Below are 17,813 nucleotides of genomic sequence, written 5' to 3'. Positions count from 1 at the left end.
CGGATTTCTCTATAAATAAATTACTAATAAATTCCTTGTATTTAGCTCTCCTGTGTTTTTAATTCGATTATTTTAATACCATTATCGTTTATGTGCAATTCAAATTAAATGCCTTAGATATTATTGTTTCAATATATTAAGTTATTATTTATTATTTTTAATTACTATCACTATTAATATATTCTTTAGCCACCAGATGGTACAAAAATCAGTTGGGAAATTATTTACCCTAGAGTAGTGTCTATTCTATATGATTCTTTTTGTTCGATTTATCGAAAAGATTCAGTAGCTGGTGGCCATATTATTGCCTTGCCGTTGCTCGGATCAACGAACTGTTCTGTGATCAAAAAGTCTGACTTTTATCAAATTTTGTTTTTATTACGGTACGTATCCCTTTTATATTTATCCAAAAACAAAGTGTTTTAAACAAATCTCTTACAGAATATTAACTAGTATGTCGTATTTCACAACGTGTTTTTTCAAGATAGTTCAGATTCTAACAACAACGAGTATTTATTATTTCAATTATTTTGTTATCGATTTTCATATAATTATTCGATAATGTCTCGATTGCCACAACAATGCCAATTATTAATATATATTTATAGGAATAATGTGTTTCGATAGGAGGACCATAACCTTCCTAACGAAAAATGACGAGTAATGAACGTTTTCTATCTTATATATACATAAAATGTATATGATATAGTTATAAATATTAATGAATTGTATTAAATCAAGTACGAAAAGAAATATAGATCATATTTTTGTTCACAAATAAAACTCTTTTTTTATACATTATGTATATGGTTGTTGTTCCTTATAAATATTGTTTTGTTATTTTTAGGAAAATTATCTATCCAATAAGAAATAAGAATGTCGAACGATGTAAATATGCAGTCTGATAAGGTATGTCATAGTCTAAGTATTTAGCATGTTTATGATCTTGCATGATAATAAAATTGTATAAAATATGTGAATATAAATTGTATACTTATATGTGCATAAATATATACATATGTGTGTACATATATATAATGTATATCTACACATGTAAATATTTATCTTGGGCTGCTATGGGGAAGAGGTTGAGATATTATTTCGTCTATTTGGAACACTGGAAAATACTGGTAAATGAAAGCTCTTGATTAATACCACTTTTCCTTTGAATTAAGCCCGATGAGGAAGAAAGTCTCGATAAAGCTGAGGAAGAAGAGGGCGAATCATCTGTTGACCTGCATGCGGTACCTATCTCTGCAAATTAAACTTGCTGCTTAAAAGCCTATCTTTCATGACTTATCTTATGTTTGCCGCTGTATTAACTCCAGTTTGTATTGTATAGTAGTGCAATTGTAACTTGTAAAAACTTTATACAGATATAATTACAAAATTATATGAAATAAAACATAAACTTTTAGCAAGAAACCGGCCCTGTTTATGGTGGTTGTGAAGGACCGAATGCAATGTATGTAAAATTGGTTAGCAGCGATGGTCATGAGTTTATTGTGAAACGAGAACACGCATTAACAAGCGGAACAATCAAAGCTATGCTTAGTGGACCTGGTCAATTTGCAGAAAATGAAGCTAATGAAGTTAATTTCCGTGAAATTCCGTAAGTTTAATAAGTTTTCTCTATAAAAAGAACAAAAATACAATTATCTCTGGCATAAAATTTTTTATTTCATCAACATTTTTCTTACAGTTCTCATGTACTTCAAAAAGTCTGCATGTATTTTACTTATAAAGTTCGTTACACGAATAGCAGCACAGAAATCCCAGAGTTTCCGATTGCACCAGAAATTGCGTTAGAACTTTTAATGGCTGGCAATTTTTTAGATTGCTAGATGCAATACTAAATCTTACAATGCTTTATTTTCAAGTGACAAATTTGGTTTCTCAAATTGCTATTATTTATCATTAAAGCAGTTACACCTTTTCTGACGAATATTTAACACCTAAATAATAACATTAATGATAAAGTCTAACACTCAGGAGCCATAAACATTTTTATGTAACGATATATATATATGATGTTCCTCTATGAAGAAGACACAAGGTGCATCGAAAATTATGTATTTATGAGTCTGCAATGATTATATGTAATTTATTATCTAATTTTTTGTTAGAATTTCGTTAGAACTCAGCTTTTGTGAAAGAAACAAATACATTTCTTATTTATGCCTGATAGACTGTTTGAAGACAACCAGAAATATTTTAACATTCAGTGATATAAATATTTAAATACCGAGATATATAAATATACAATTTAATTTACAAACAGATATTGTTGGTAAATAATATGTGTCTAAAAAAGAACGAATTAAGCAATTTGTATCGTTTGTAATTCTCATGGGGTCAAAGAGAGATAATTAAGCAGTTTTTCTCGCGACAAAGAATTTTGATCATTTATTACATTCTATATAGTAACGTATTATATTTTGTATTAAATATAATCTTCAATCTTCTTGGATTAAATTTCTATTAGACAATGATGAGAACATTATATAATCTTTTCAGAAAGTCTATCTTCTTATTTTGTTTTTCAAATGCAGAGTCAAAATCATAGATTACTAAGTAGAAAATGACCTCTATAGAAAATAAGTTAGTTATTATATTGAAATGCGTTGAGTGATCTTCTGTCACATAGGAGATAAAATATTGTTTTTGACATCTATATACAAAGAATGTATGAAAATATAAGATAAAAAAGAAAGCTAAGTGCATTAAAATAGTTTGTTAACGTTGGTGCGTAATTACTTATAAGTACCTTATAATAATTCTGTAAAAATATGTGTTAAACAATAGAACTATAGAAATACTAAATTTCCATTTTTTGTGAAATTTCAACATCTTTTATTTACATAGAAACGTGAACACCAATGATCATTGTAATACCATTAAACTACATACTTTAATTTTATAAGTTATTTCTTTGTAATTACTCATTAACTTAATTTATTGTTATTTTCTTAAAGTAAATGCAAGCACAAATATATTTCCTCAATTTCAATTAAAAATAAGAAATCTTAAAATTAACAATTACTATCCATCCGCATTCAATGTTATATTAATATTTTTAAATAATGTTTCTTATTGACAAATTTTAAATATGTAATATTATGCGATCTATCAGTATTAGAAAAAGATTTGATTATAAAGTAGGCTTGTTTCCAGTCATAACATTACCTTTTGTCACATTATCTATACATTGTTTAAGAACATGAAGATTTTCATTCTTTTTTAAATCCTTCTCGAGATCTTTAAACTTTGCCTCTAATCGTTTAGAATATGCTTCTAGCTTATAAGCTGCTTGCTCCAATTTATTAACACTATCGTCAATTTGATCAATATTTTCCAATATAGGTCGCAAATTTTTATATTTTTCGTTTAAAGAATCCAATGATATTGAAACATTCGACGATATTGTTTTCAATTCTGTGTACTTTGCGATAGTCTCTTTATTTAGTCGTTCTAGTAATCGATAATCAGCGTGAGTAGCGGTGAGTTCTTCTTGCAAATATTCGCCAGTTTTTTGAAACATCGTATTAGCTAAACGACTTAGGTTTGGATCATGAGGATCAAGAGCTTCGAAACTACTGGTACTAGTTGAAAGTGTTGTACCACGTTTCGGCGATTCGCATCTTGAATTTCCATCTGTCATGGAGCTTTCCATCTGTGCGCACACAGTAGATTGTGTCGGTTCTTTTGAAGGCTTGTTTACGGTTGTCATTTTCTTTTCTTTTCTTTTTTTTTTTTAATTTGTATCACTCCGAACAAAACTTGTTAAATCAACGACCAACTGTAATTTCGATGAACACCGTCTTCTAACAAAAGTGAAGAATATTTTACAATTTAAAAAGTAGACTCTTCGAAATAAATTCCTTTCCTAACCTTAATCGTGTCACATCTTCGACACATTCACTCGTTCTTGTACATCACGATGTGACGTAATTTTTACATCAAATTAGTTCTCTATAATTATTATTTATTATAACCGATTTTTACATCGTGTATAGTTCGTATCGTATTTTCTTTATTTATTATACATCGAGCCAATATGCGTATATTTTCGAAAACAGCTCGGTTTTTAGTTAACGACAAAGTTGGCTCCTTTCAACTAGTTATTATATTTATTTAAAAAAATTAGTAATATTTGATAAAAAGAATAATTAATTTAACTTTGTCGAAAAATGGAAATTCTCAGAATTATTTTTGAGGACTACAGGTTGTTTCATTTAGACTAATTCTGGAAGTAATATACGTATCGCGATTATATCATGCGAAAAATAAAATCAACATATTGATTTCAAATATATATATATATATATATATATATATATATATCTGCTGTTTGACTTTAGACAAATTTAATACAAAATATGTCGAAAAAGGATCTTAAATAATTCGAATATATCTTAAAAATGCGGATAGTGCGTATAATATTAAAAGAAAATTCTCGATGTTTTCTGAATAATTGCAAATCCGCCATATGCTTTATATATCCAATAGCATAGCAGCGATCAGAACGACGTTAACTATGATTCGTCGAGCTTCTTCGATATTCCATATCGTTCGAATACAAACGACCAATCGGATACGAAGGAAAGTTACAAAGATATTTTATATCGAAAATACTTTTGTGATTCTTTAAGGAAAGGCACGTAAAGGTTGAATCGTATATTATACGCAAGAAAACGCGACCGAAGGTCGGTTTCTTGAAGGAACAGTGGAAACACTCCTAGTGGCGGCGCGCCGCCGGAACATAGTGTTGCGGTTTTTCTCGTACGGAAATGTGAAAATTTTCGTAGTACAACGGGAAAATCAAAGGCGATTAGCGTGTGCCGTTGGTCGACGGTAAAAGGGGTCAGAAGGTAGGTCGAATTCAAGGATAGTTTCTGTCAAGAAATCTTTGAAAGCGAGATGACACTCGTGCTTTGAAGCGTTATACATCTACGATCCCGTGTCTCTACAGGCCTGCCAGTTGCGACATGGCGGGTTTTCGAGAAGAGGATAAAGCACTCTTCCCGATCCAGAGCATCTCCTCGATCGTCCAGATCTTCCAAAATCAACTGGAAAATAGCTCGGAGCCGGACCTCGCGCTACTTTCGATTCTCGTCGGAGCTGTTGAGAATTCCCTAACCTGTAACCGAACATTTACGTCGCAGGAGAGCACTGTTTACGACGAGCCTAAATTGCCGGCCGTCGAATATCATATAGCCGAAGCATTATATACTAAGTTTCACGCTGTTATCAAAGGAGCTGTCGATCTCACGGTTTACGACACCAAATACGCTACGCGTGAACTCATCAAGAAAGTCTCCGACGTTATATGGAACTCGCTCACGAGAAGCTACTACAAGGATCGAGCTCATCTACAGAGCCTCTACAGTTATCTTACCGCAAATAAATTGGATTGTTTTGGAGTCGCTTACGCAGTAGTCGCTGGTTGTCAAGTGTTAGGATTTAAAGATGTGCATCTTGCTATGTCAGAGGACCACGCATGGGTCGTATATGGAGAGCATGGTTCTGAAACTGCAGAGGTTACATGGCACGGTATGCTTTTTGTAATACGTTTATGTGTTCTTTGTAAAATCTTTTGTCTGGTCATAGTAGTATTTCATTCCAATTATCTCTGAGCTCAGTTCAAAGAACTGAATAAGAAATTGATAAATCGTTTTGATGTGCGTGCTACAAGTTATTCAAAGAATGCCACATCAAATTTTTCAAGCATGCTACTTTTAATATTAGGGAAGGGAAACGAGGATAAACGTGGGCAACCCGTTGAACCTGGTGTAGCTTCTCGATCGTGGTTGTACGTAAATGGTCAGGCAGTTGTATGTTCTCGTGCTATGGAAGTTGCCACAATAGTATCTGCTATAAATCCTAGTCTGAGCGCAACAGCAGATGCGGCAGAAGTAGCGTTACTTCAACAAGAATTATTATGGTTACTCTACGATTTGGGTCATCTTGCCAAATATCCTATGGCGCTTGGTAATTTGGGTGATTTAGAAGAAGCTGCGCCAACACCAGGAAGACCTCCTGCAATAGATTTGTTTCAGGTTAGTTTAAAATTTTGTAAAATAATCAGAATAAAGTCGGAACAAAGCATGCGAGGAGAAATATTATCGAATTTCATTATTTTAGGAAGCCGTAAGATGTGCAAGAAAATATTACGGCAATGCACACGTTTATCCATATACTTATCAAGGTGGATATCTTTATAGACATGGATTACACGCTAATGCTTTGGCGTCTTGGTCAGACGCTGCAGACGTATTGAGAAAGTAAGTTTTTATTATCTTGAGAGTTTTGCTCAGGTGTGTATATATATATATATACATATATATATACATATACATTTAAAAGATTTTTTCCTTCGACACTTTGTTAATGTTAATTAATGTGCGACAGATACGATTATTCGCGGGACGACGGAGAAATATATAAGGAATTATTGGAAATTGCCAACGAATTGATACCGCACACGGTAAGGGCCGACGAACGACTGTTACGACAGCCACGGTGTTTCGTGTATCTCCTAAGATTTTACGACAGTATCTGTCAATGGGAAGAAGGAGCAAATACTCCTGTCCTGCACATAGGTTGGGCACGACCATTAGTGAATACAATCTCTAAATTCGATGCTTCGATCCGTGCTCAGGTTGTCATCGAGTGTTACGATATGGAGACGAAGCAAGAGGAAGAAAAAATGCAGAAGAGGGAAACGAGTCCCGAGGAGACTCTTAACAATAATAATAATAATTATTGTAAAACGAAGGAGAGGGGTAATGCAGCACGCGATTTAATCAAAAGTTTGGAGTCTAAAGTACCGGCTAATCCAGCACCGATGCATCCCAGTATTCAAGCGTTAACAGCTGCCTGCAGTGAAAAAATCCTCAACAGGGATTATTTGCTGCAAGGTGGTGGGGAACCATTCGTCGCTCCTCCCGAGGATGCCTTACCTCCAGCACCGTCAACATCTCAGGAAAGCCTAGATCCTGAGGAGGAAGTCGATTCTGAAAATGAGAGGCCAAGAATAACTTTGTACAGTCAGAAAATGAAGGGCCTCAAGGATCTTCTTCTAGCCGAGAAGTTAAATACGCATGCTATTTCGTTGCAATTAACCGCACAAAGTCAGGTACAAATAGGTAAGAAGTCACGCGGTAGCGACGAAGTAGGAGTCAATCAGCGTCCGAAGAGGACGCGGCGCGAATAGTATAAAATCTTTGACCACCGTTTTGGTCTGGTTAAGTATTGAAACACGTTAACCCGTTCTATGTCTCGTCTTTTATAAACGACGAGGAGTAACGGGAAACGTGATTGAAGATACACAACGGTGGTCTGTACTTGCCGTCGAAATGAAAGAAAAGCAAGAAAGAAAGAAAAAAACAAAAGAAACACAAATCAGAAGGAAAAGTCTTCGCTCTCACAGTTTCCTTGTATTTTTTCGAAGTGAATTCTCGGAGTTGATTATTTTTCGAAGGAGAAAAATCGTGATGAATTTTGTGCTGCTTGATTTTTACATTCTCTCATTTAATGCCGAGACGATGGGAACTTTGTCGTTTTAGAGATAGGTATAGTAGATATGAACAAAATTTATAGAAAAGTACAAAAAAGTTCTCCCCCATCCCACCCCCTTATTTAAGTTAAATACCGATAATTGCGAGTACTTGAGTTTTCGCGTCTTCGTGAAAAGAAAAGAAAAGAAAAGAAAAGAAAAAGAAAAAGAAAAATGAAGGTATTTTACACGCTTTAGACGCATGTATTCTTTCATTCTTCCACGGTGTTTAAAAAAAGAAAAAAAGAAAGAAAGAAAGAAAAGAAAAACAAACAAACAAACAAACAAACAACAACAACAACAAAAAGAAAAAGAAAAGATATCTTTCCTTATCGCACGGTGGAGAAAAAAAAATGAATCGAATATCGTACCTAATTCTATTATTATAGAACACTCAGATTTTTCCCTTCAGTACGATTATTTATTCTATTAACGACATAATAATGATTTATCGAGGCGCGAATCGATCGATATTCGGTATTCGTCGTTTCTCATATGTCTAACTTTCTTGTTGCACTATTATTTATTGATTCACGTTTTTTCTATTGAAGCTATTGCACTATGAATGATTACAATTGACAAGTTGTCGTTAATGTTTTTTAAATGGTAGTTAAAACTTTTGTTAGAATTACGCTTCTATGGTCTAGTAAGAAAAACCACACATTCCACTCTGTACGTGGTGCAAACTAATTAAGTTTTACCTAAGGTATTTTAAGCATAAAATGTTCGCTTATTTTTATAACTATTTATTTTCAGAAGTAATTATAAGTACCTATTCGTAGTACTCTGTTTGGCTATTTTTCGATAGGATAGGAAGAACATAGACACGGTGCGCTATTCTATGATTTGACGTTCGATTATTCGTCGTGTCAGATGGCGAAATATCTTTTAATTACGGACGAATTTAAAAAACTTGCGACAGAATTTCCAAACGATGAATGTTCAATGATACTTTTTCTTTCTAAAATCTTTACTTTTCGTTGCGTTCTACGAATGTCATGTATTCGTACGCTCGTCGTCGCAAGTCTAATTGTATTTTCCGGCAGCTTCTCGCAGCTGACGATTTTTATTATTTTAACGTTTTATTTTTCATCTCTTTTTTTTCATATTATTAATTATTATTATTATTATTACTATTATTATTACTATTATTTTTATATCTATCGACATTGATTTTTCCGTAGTACTAACGTTATGCGTTTCTTTGTTTCTTTTTTTTTTTTTTTTTTTTTTTAAAACGCGCAATACAATGGTCATAGAGGTATGACCCGAATCATTTTATCGAACACAGTACCTTCCTAACAGTACTATATTATTAGTTGCTCCTATCCTAATTACCTCGAATCTTGATGGATATTGCGGATATCCAAGTACGTAAATAAATCGCATCGACTTTGATGTTAAGAAAAGGAAAAGGAAGAAAGAAAGGGGGAAAAAAGAAACAGAAATGAATAAGAATTATTTGACAATGTTTAGACGGGTTGTTGTAGAGTACGTTGTTGACAGGATGAATATAAATGGTCCGAGAAGATCGACGATCACTTAATAATGAAAGGCGCTATCTTACTGTGATGCTGAATATATACTATATATAAATATATATATAAATATAAATATATATATATATAATTATACAATTAATAATCGTAATAACTAACAGGCAGCCTGACAATTGCAGAATTTATTCTCCCTCGGCGAGAAAAGGGAAATTCTCTTTGCGTCGCGCTGATCTATTAAAACGAGATAAGAAAAAAAAAAAGAAGCAACAAGCTAATAATTAATGAAATAATTAGGAACGATTACATAATGTAATTATTGCGGAAATAATGAGATATCGATATTCGACGTGATATCAATTATGTCGGCCGTCGACCGTCTGCCGTGCTTGCTGCAGCTAAAATCGATCTTTTCGAGTATATATATATATATATGTATTTTTTTTTTATATATATCTTTCTCTTATTATTTCTTCTTTTCACAATGGAACGCATTACATATACGTATATATGTATATATTTATCATTCTCGCCGCATAATCCATGATCGTTCCTTTTTAGCAGGCGAGGCACGTCAGAATCAGCGGCATGTTTTTTTCTGACATTGTATCGACGCATTTCTCCTAGCGTTTATCGAAAGTTAACAAAAATAAAACAAAATAAAAAAAATAATAATAATAGTAAAAAAGAACAAAAAAAAATAAGAAAAATCGCAATGGAGAGTAACGTGCGCGTTACGAGTTAAAAAAAAAAAATTCATACGTATAGTCATCGCACGCTCGTATATGTATATGAATATGTTATGTATGTATATGCGTGTACGAGAGAGTGATCGCTTTTTTCTTTCAATTTCTTTTTGTTTTCTTTATATATGTATACATATATGTATATATACATATATACACACATATATATGTATATGTATATATATATATATGACTTAATTGGCCGATGCAAGTTTGAATTTTTCACTCTCTTTGTCAGCAATCAAAGAAAAACAAAAAAAAAAGAAAAGAAAAGAATATTATTCGTTTTATCTCGAAACTATCGATGAATTGTATTTTTTATAAATCGCGTAAAATTCGTTTAATCGTAGAATCTCTTTCGTCGAAAATAAAAAATGAGGAAGAAGGAGGAGAAAAATGATGAAAAAAAAGAGATAAAAAAAAAGAAAGAAGAGAGATATGATAAACGAATTGTAAATCTTCTCTGCGCCGTTTGCTAATGATGCGTATGCGTATCCAGTATTTTTTATTTTTATTTTTTTTTCTCTCGATGATATAAAAGGAGCGGTTTTAAAGACTACAGGGATTATTATGCATAATTATAGGAATAGTAAGAGAAGAATTATGGTGCAACAGAACAGTATTTTTATATTAGCGGGGGCGCGGAATTGTCCTCTTCTCATCTTATTATTGGTAATATTTGAACGTAGAGTCAGATGATCATTGCGCGACGTTTTCTTATTGATGTATGTAAATTGGAGTTGTGCGTTAAAAAAAAAAAAAAAGAAAAATTTGGAAAAGAAGAAAAAATCGCTCGCGAATGTTTTCGTTGCGATGCGCAAATCAGCGTTGAATGATAATGATGATGATGATGATAATGATGATTACGATGATAATGATGATGATGATGATGATGATGATGATGATGATGATGATGATGATGATGATGATGATGATGATGATGATGATGATGATGATGATGATAATGATAATGATGATCATGATAATGATTTATTGATAAATTAATTCTTAAGAAAAATTCGTAAATGTTTGTAAAACTATTATATGTATTTTATCGAGCATTTCGATTACAGATAAATTAATATTATTCGCTCAATTACCAATTTCGAGGAAAGGAAGGATATGAAGGGGTGTCCTTGATAGTACGCGCACGAAGGATGGATTATAAATGAAAAAGAAAAATTAGGGAAAAAAAAGAAGAAAGAGATCTTCAATCATCGTCTTCTCGCTCTCTCGAAAGAAAAGAGAAATGAAAAATAGTCACGAACATTTTCCCCGTAGTGCTCTTAATTTTCGATTCTCGTTCGGAGAAAACAGTAACAAAGCCTTTTGAAAATGTGTTATTTGAAACTAAGGAAAACAAAATAATCACTAACACATGAAAAAAGAACACACTATTTACATACACAACACTATAAAACACGCTAGAATTAATCTCTATTTCTCTCTCTCTCTCTCTCTCTCTCTCTCTCTCTCTCTCTCTCTCTCTCTCTCTCTCTCTCTCTCTCTCTCTCTCTCTCTCTCTCTCTCTCTCTCTCTCTCTCTCTCTCTCTCTCTCTCTCTCTCTCTCTCTCTCTCTATCTCTTTGTATTTTTCACGCAACGATTTATTATCTTATTCCGTATGTATTGCAATATTATTACGATGAACACAAGATAGATCATTTTCCAATGTCGATCTTTGTCTAATCTTTATCTATCTCTATCTAATCTTTTTCAAACTGCACACACACACGTTCACGATGCTGTCTTGCCTTTAAGTTTTATCTTGACTTCGAGTCATAGTTCGTAAGGTAGGTTTGCCATGTGCACTAAAAAAAAAAAAGAAAGAAAAGAAAAAAAAGGAAAAAAAAAACGAAGAAAAAATAAAAAAAAACCAAATAATAAAAAAGAGAAAAGTCCGAGGAGTGATCGCTCTCCATCCATCGTCCGTATGAAGAAAAAGATAAAATAAAGAAATAATTTAAAAAAAAAAAAACAAAAAAAAAGAAAAGAAACAGATATAAAAGAACAATTCACATCGCACGATCGAGTATCCGCTATCGTAGACGAAATTTTACCTACCATAGTAGTGCCATAACGAAACGATTATATACTTCGAACGCGTCTATAGTTGTTGGTTGTACATACATACATATACGTATCGTACGAAATTTCTCAGCGATATAGTTTTTCGTTTTAACACTGCAGGTTACTCCAACACCTCCGCCATTATTTTTTAGCGCACAAAAATATCAAGATTTATTTAACCCTCTATAACGCACTGTGATAATGTGTCTGTATTGTATTTTGTTTCCTTTCTTTTTTCTTTATTTTCTCTTTTTTGTTTTTGTGTTTTTTTTTTATTCTCAGATCTTATTCTACAATTATTAAACTGTTTGTTAAACTAATTATTAAACTGTTGTAACCGACGAAAATGCAACGAAACATTTCCTTACTGATGAAACATGCAATTATTAACATTGACATCGATCATTTATATGTATACAATATTGAACGTTTGCCAACGGTGCTCTTAAATAATTTGCATTCTAATTAGTTATAGAGGGTTAAAGCAATATATCGGGCTGGTCCATCCATCGTTGTTGTGTTGGATCACCGTGCTCGATCAGTCGACAATGAGTAATTTTTTATTATGCAATTGTGCGTGATCTCGAGGACTCGGATAGATTTATGCATATGATTAACAAAATGAAGAACAAAATAAGAAGAAGATTAAGAAGAAGAAGAAGAAGAAGAAGAAGAAGAGAGATTAGTCGTCTCTAAGGCTTCCTGCATAAGAACTCTTATCTCGTTATGTTTCTCAGCTATATTGTACTCTATTTTTTCTTATTTAATTATATAAATATCAATCAGTCTTATCGAATTGTAAATGAAAAAGAACGTTATGCAATTCCAACGTCGACAGAGCCTACGAATATTTTTGCTCCGAATATTATATATATACATATATATATATATAAAAAAAAAGGAATTTGAAAAGAGAAATGTATCCCAGTTCCAAGAGATATTCGCTGTCGACGATTATTAACTCTCAATGTAGAAGTTTATTAACCGATGAAAGATTATCGTCCACTTCCACGGGAATGTATTAACAAGATATATATAAATATAAATATATATATATATATATATACATGTATGTATTAAAAAAAAAATGCTATTGTAGTAAAATTAAGTCCAAAACACGATTATACGTATTATCTGACCATACTTGGCGAACGCATATAGATATGTAAAGAAAAAAAGAGAAAGAAATACGTAACGGACACACGCGCACACATACACGTTACACATACACTTTCGCATGTACTTAAAAAGAAAAAAGAAGATTGTAAAGGATTTCGTTAACGCCTTCGAACGGATTTATTTGAAATGTATCGAATATATTGGCGATATTTAAAGTATAAAAAACAGATGGGAAAGGTGGTGTGCGAGATACTGATTCGAAGGAAAATACTAAAATTCATGTCTAATAAAAAACGAAAGAAACGAAACAATAAATATATATATGTATATATATATATTTATAAAAAAATAAATATATATATATATTTATAAGGAAACGAAAACGTTTAAAGCATACGAACAAAGCTCGAATTAGGTATTAATGTTGGAAACAGTATTTTGCGTGCTCACTAATCGCATTAGATATAAATAATTCGCGAAAGCATTTTTACGTTTGACTTGTCGAAAATCGCAACATATATCTTGTATATTCTGAAAATCGAGGGGAAGAGATAAGGAAAAAAAAAAAAAACAAAAAGTAAAATAAAAGTAACAATAACAAAATAAAACGCGGGGATAAAGGAGACCGAAATAATTATTATATTGTCTCTCCTCCATGTTTAAAGATTTAATATTTATCGTCATCGAATCGGAATATCGCGCGAGAATGACTTTTCTAATTTTCTCTCTCTCTCTCTCTCTTTCTCTCTCCATCTATCTATCTCTCTTTCTCTCTCTCATCTCCTTCTCTTTCTCTTTCTCTCTTAAGATGATTTTACGATCGTCGACAAAAATTAATAAATGTTATCTTTAAGAGTGTCATCTGAAAATGATAAGATGGAAATGATAAGATCAAAAGAAAAAAGAGAGAAGAGTACACATTATTAATATAATATGATATTATACTACTCACCTCGATATTCCGTGTTGGTACACACGTACAGGACGAACCAGAAAAATGTAAACGCAGCTATTGTTGACTGACAGAACAGTGAGTTTTAAAAGGCATCGTAGAAATGTCTTGTTTTTTTCTGTGGATTACAATAAACTATTTTATTCTAATTCTGCTGTGCCTACAGGTAATCGTTTCTTTTTAGCTTTTTTCCTCGTCCTTTTCCCTTTTGTCTTCTTTTTATTATATATTTTATATAATGAAACATTGTCTGTACCTATGGAATTTCTTTTGCCATACTTTACATTATTACTGTAACACAATGGTTCCGTTTAGAAAAGGAACACGATGATCTTGCTTGTTTGGCGAAAAAAAGGTATTTAACTAATCATTATTATTATAATTTATTGACGCTTAAAATTCTTAAATTTCTATTTATGATCTCGTTCTATCAAGTTATCGTAAGTGCCTAAGAAATCATGATATCGTTATAATTGTGTGTGTGTGTGTATCTTTCTTTATCTTGGAAAAACTAAAGAAAAGACTGTTCCTTCGAATACGTATTGATTTTTATTCGTTGACTTATAGATTATTTTTTTCGACGAACCTCGTCTCCGTACATTACAAAGAAATCGTATCATAAGATCGTTCATCTAATCGCGATGGTTATAGAATGATCACGCAGGAAACAAAAAAAAAAGAAAAGATTCTCGATAAGTTCGGAATGATCTCGTAACATTCCACTCGATGATGATTACTTTCTCTTTAGTTTGCGTGTTTACTGAATACGTGTTTTATGTTAAAATGTAAGGGTATATAAAATATGTAATAAATTACAGTTGCATTATACGGTAAATCCTTAGTACACTAGGAATATTTGGTCTTTTGGTCGCCTTTTATACTCTTACGTGTTTTACGATAATGTTTGTTTAGCGTGCGTCTTCAAATAAAAGTACTTACCACTTTTAATCAACGCACTCTATTCTTCTTTTCTTCTTCTTCTTCTTCTTCTTCTTCTTCTTCTTCTTCTTCTTCTTTATTTGAAATTTTTGCCGAACGTTTTTATTTCTGTTTTTTCTTTCTCTCCTACTCCTTTTAATCCTTACTAATGTAATATTCCTTTTTAGCTAGACATATTAAGAACATACTCTGCAATATCTTCTCAAAGTACAGTATGGTGGTAACGTATCTTATATTTACTAAGTTAATCTAACGAATCTAATATGGTACATGCAGGTGGGAAATTCTTCTGACACTATATTCAAAAGATGCTTCTTCTCCCTGATCTAGTTTTTTTTTTCGAACGTGCACGTTGAAATATTTTTTATCCTTATACACGTGTGTATATTATATATACGTCTATGTGTTTGTGTATATATGTATATATATATATATATGTATGTACTAAATAAAGAGGTTTCGAACATCGACGTAGATTCTCCAAATAGGACAATCCTCGACATTAATACTGCACTTATGATCGATTATTATGCTCTTTTTAAATCGAGCTTAACGATTATAATATGAAAACAACACGGATATATCGAGAGAAAGAAAATTTGATCGAATACGTGACGTTTTGTCTCTAGATCCGATTTTGTCTCGATCTAACGAGACTCGGAAGATCCTTGGCTGTTAATTGTATCTGCGAAAAATCGTGTATAATTAGACGTTTTGATTTTTTTCTTTCTTTCTTTTTTTTTTGTTTTACTGATGATCTATCGTTTGAAAAAACCACTCGGTGAAGCGACGAAGTTGTTGAGCAGCAGCGTGGCTTTCGTCCTGCAAGCGTCGATTTTCGTCTCTCAAACGACGAACTTCGTCTTCTAAAGAGAGACGACGTCGTGTTTCCCTGGCTACTCTCAGCTCGAGAGTCGAGAGATGAGATTGCAAATCGGAGACAGAATTTCTGTAAAAATTCAAGAAATCCCATTTGTTTTCTCCCCACAAGATATCATTTTTTTGTGATCATTAAATCACGATCGTATACTCACGCAATGGTATTACAGCCATCAATGATCCTATCATCGGTCCATTCCTGAGGATGCTGCTTCGACGTTTTATTGTTTGAATCTATATGATGATTCTGCCAACAATCTACGTCGCCGTCCACGTGTGTTTTCGCGTCCTTGGTGGATGTTAAATTGTTCGTGGGTTTTGACATCGAGTGCGGTGATTTAGTAACGCGTGGTGATAATCTATAAACGGATAATATAATTTGTTCTTATAGAATAGATTAAATGTTAAAATAATTTAGTTATTTTAATAAGATTAGAGTACGTGTCTATCGAACGTTTCATTTTATATTCAAACTAAGATTAACATTTCTTTTAAGAGGTAATTTTATCGTACCTCTCTTCCTTGGACAATTTGTTTTCGCTTGGTGCTGGACTAGACGCTGTGCTAGCATTAGATATAACAGTGGCTGGTCTAGCCATCGTCAAAATAACTTCGGAACCATTATTACCATTGTCTTGTCCATTAGCAGGTAAAACGCTTAACGTCGAAGTACTGTTACCGCAAAGATTTTCTCTGGATCTACATCTGTTTTGAATCTCCAGCATATTGTTATTTATCTTATTAGAGTTTTGATTGGCGCTCATAATGTTATTCGATATATTATTATTCGTTAGCTGATTGTCATCAGCTATGTAATCAGGATTGATCAATTTCATCAGATCCTCCTGCAAAGTACTCGACGTGAGATTGGCTGAATTTCGATGAGAATTTCTGACACCTGGCTTCGGGCGAGGACTTTGATTTCTTGAACTGCCACTCGAAGGTGTTAAATTACCAGCTCGATGCTTGTTCGCTCTTCTTAATCTCGGTGAGATGCTTCCTGAACCATTGGACAGTTCGTCTTCGCTAGGTAGAGTTGTCACTTCGATGCAATTGCTTTCGGGAATCCTAACTTCCGGTGGAAGACTCGTAGCAAAGTCCTTTGTTTGTCTATACTCGACGTTGACCTTGTGCGGAACTGGCCGTTCAGACATAGTCGTTTTCAAACAGGTCACTTTTTCACCGACCTTGAACTCATGAGGCATCTCGTATCTAATTGGTTCTCTATTGTGATCGTTGTTCTCGTTATTATTATGTTTTCTATCATTGTTCTGTTGTATGGCTTCTAAATCATATTTTGTGATCTCAATGTCGTACTTGCTATTCCTTTTTTCATAGGAATCTTCTGAATACTCGTAACCTATTGTGGCACGTTTCTCATTACGTATATCGTTACGTATATCATTACGTGTTTCCTGATCGTATTTGTTAGTGTTTCGGTCTAGAAGTTTCTCTTCCTGAATCTCGTACTTCGATGTTCTATCCGGTTTATTTTCGTACTCGTACTTTGAGCTTGTCTGATCGAATTCATTGAATCGTATGAGATTATTGTTGCTAGCAGATTTGGGAAGACTATAACTCGCGTTCTGAGCCAATGGCAAGGAATTTGAAGCACTGAGTTTCTGATGAGTAGAATGATGCTGATAATCGTTCTTCAAGAGATCTCTTTGCGACGCATAAAGATTCTCCTGTTTGATCTCGAATTTCTCTTTCTGTAGCTTTACGTAATTCGAAGTTACGTGATCTTGATTTCGATGAGCGTTGTCCAGGTGTCTCTGATAATTCTCGTGTCTTGCATTTTCTTGGATAATTTTAGCTGACACATAACCACTTTCCTTGGCGTAGTGATCGTGATTGTGAAGTTTCGAATTCTCAGTAAATTGCTTGCTACTCGCGTAATGACTTTCTTTCTCTTTCTTTTGTCCCGTTATTACTTTGTTAGGTGTCAGAGCTTGATAATTCTGTCTTGCTGGTAATGGTGGTGGTGGTGTGCCATCCGTACGATGTCCATTGTTATCCTGATCCTGTGGTTCCAACAATTCGTACCTAACAAAC

General features: G+C 33.1%; 4 protein-coding genes across 10 annotated transcripts in view; 2 read left to right on the top strand and 2 right to left on the bottom strand.

Annotated features, from left to right (window-relative positions):
• Positions 1-244: 244 nt before the first annotated feature.
• Positions 245-1,936, top strand: LOC127065214 (elongin-C). 3 transcript variants are annotated; one of them, XM_050997270.1, is made up of 5 exons: positions 245-383; positions 848-909; positions 1,176-1,244; positions 1,419-1,612; positions 1,703-1,936. In XM_050997270.1, the coding sequence occupies exons 2-5, from the start codon at positions 877-879 to the stop codon at positions 1,842-1,844; spliced, it is 438 nt and encodes a 145-aa protein (XP_050853227.1). In that variant the 5' UTR covers positions 245-383; positions 848-876; the 3' UTR covers positions 1,845-1,936. The 3 variants fall into 3 exon arrangements, with proteins under 3 accessions (XP_050853227.1, XP_050853238.1, XP_050853235.1); XM_050997281.1 differs by lacking the exon at positions 1,176-1,244; XM_050997278.1 differs by lacking the exons at positions 245-383; positions 848-909 and having other exon boundaries at positions 1,185-1,327.
• An 887-nt stretch (positions 1,937-2,823) lies between these two features.
• LOC127065200 (biogenesis of lysosome-related organelles complex 1 subunit 2) lies at positions 2,824-4,282 on the bottom strand. Of its 2 annotated transcripts, none has more exons than XM_050997233.1 (2): positions 3,892-4,282; positions 2,824-3,824 (listed from the first exon to the last, which is right to left on the bottom strand). In XM_050997233.1, the coding sequence occupies exon 2, from the start codon at positions 3,728-3,730 to the stop codon at positions 3,152-3,154; it is 579 nt and encodes a 192-aa protein (XP_050853190.1). In that variant the 5' UTR covers positions 3,731-3,824; positions 3,892-4,282; the 3' UTR covers positions 2,824-3,151. The 2 variants fall into 2 exon arrangements, with proteins under 2 accessions (XP_050853190.1, XP_050853200.1); XM_050997243.1 differs by having other exon boundaries at positions 2,824-3,821.
• Positions 4,283-4,699: 417 nt separating this feature from the next.
• On the top strand, positions 4,700-11,796 carry LOC127065122 (menin). Its single transcript, XM_050997053.1, has 5 exons — positions 4,700-4,871; positions 4,973-5,553; positions 5,749-6,059; positions 6,145-6,284; positions 6,412-11,796. Exons 2-5 carry the CDS (start codon positions 4,989-4,991, stop codon positions 7,214-7,216), a joined length of 1,821 nt encoding a protein of 606 aa, XP_050853010.1. The 5' UTR covers positions 4,700-4,871; positions 4,973-4,988; the 3' UTR covers positions 7,217-11,796.
• A 2,674-nt stretch (positions 11,797-14,470) lies between these two features.
• LOC127064990 (signal-induced proliferation-associated 1-like protein 2) overlaps positions 14,471-17,813 on the bottom strand; it is an 86,885-nt gene continuing 83,542 nt past the window's right edge. For all 4 annotated transcript variants that reach the window (XM_050996776.1, XM_050996759.1, XM_050996768.1 and 1 more), the window contains 3 exons: positions 16,272-17,804; positions 15,914-16,117; positions 14,471-15,828 (listed from right to left, as the gene is read on the bottom strand). In XM_050996776.1, coding sequence (XP_050852733.1) covers positions 15,627-15,828; positions 15,914-16,117; positions 16,272-17,804 — 1,939 coding nt within the window. In that variant the 3' untranslated portion in view covers positions 14,471-15,626. The remainder of the gene's footprint in view (positions 15,829-15,913; positions 16,118-16,271; positions 17,805-17,813) is intronic.

This window comes from Vespula vulgaris, chromosome 1, assembly GCF_905475345.1.
Source record: "Vespula vulgaris chromosome 1, iyVesVulg1.1, whole genome shotgun sequence".
Classification (NCBI taxonomy): domain Eukaryota; kingdom Metazoa; phylum Arthropoda; class Insecta; order Hymenoptera; family Vespidae; genus Vespula; species Vespula vulgaris.
This window is presented reverse-complemented; position numbering and strand designations above follow the sequence as displayed.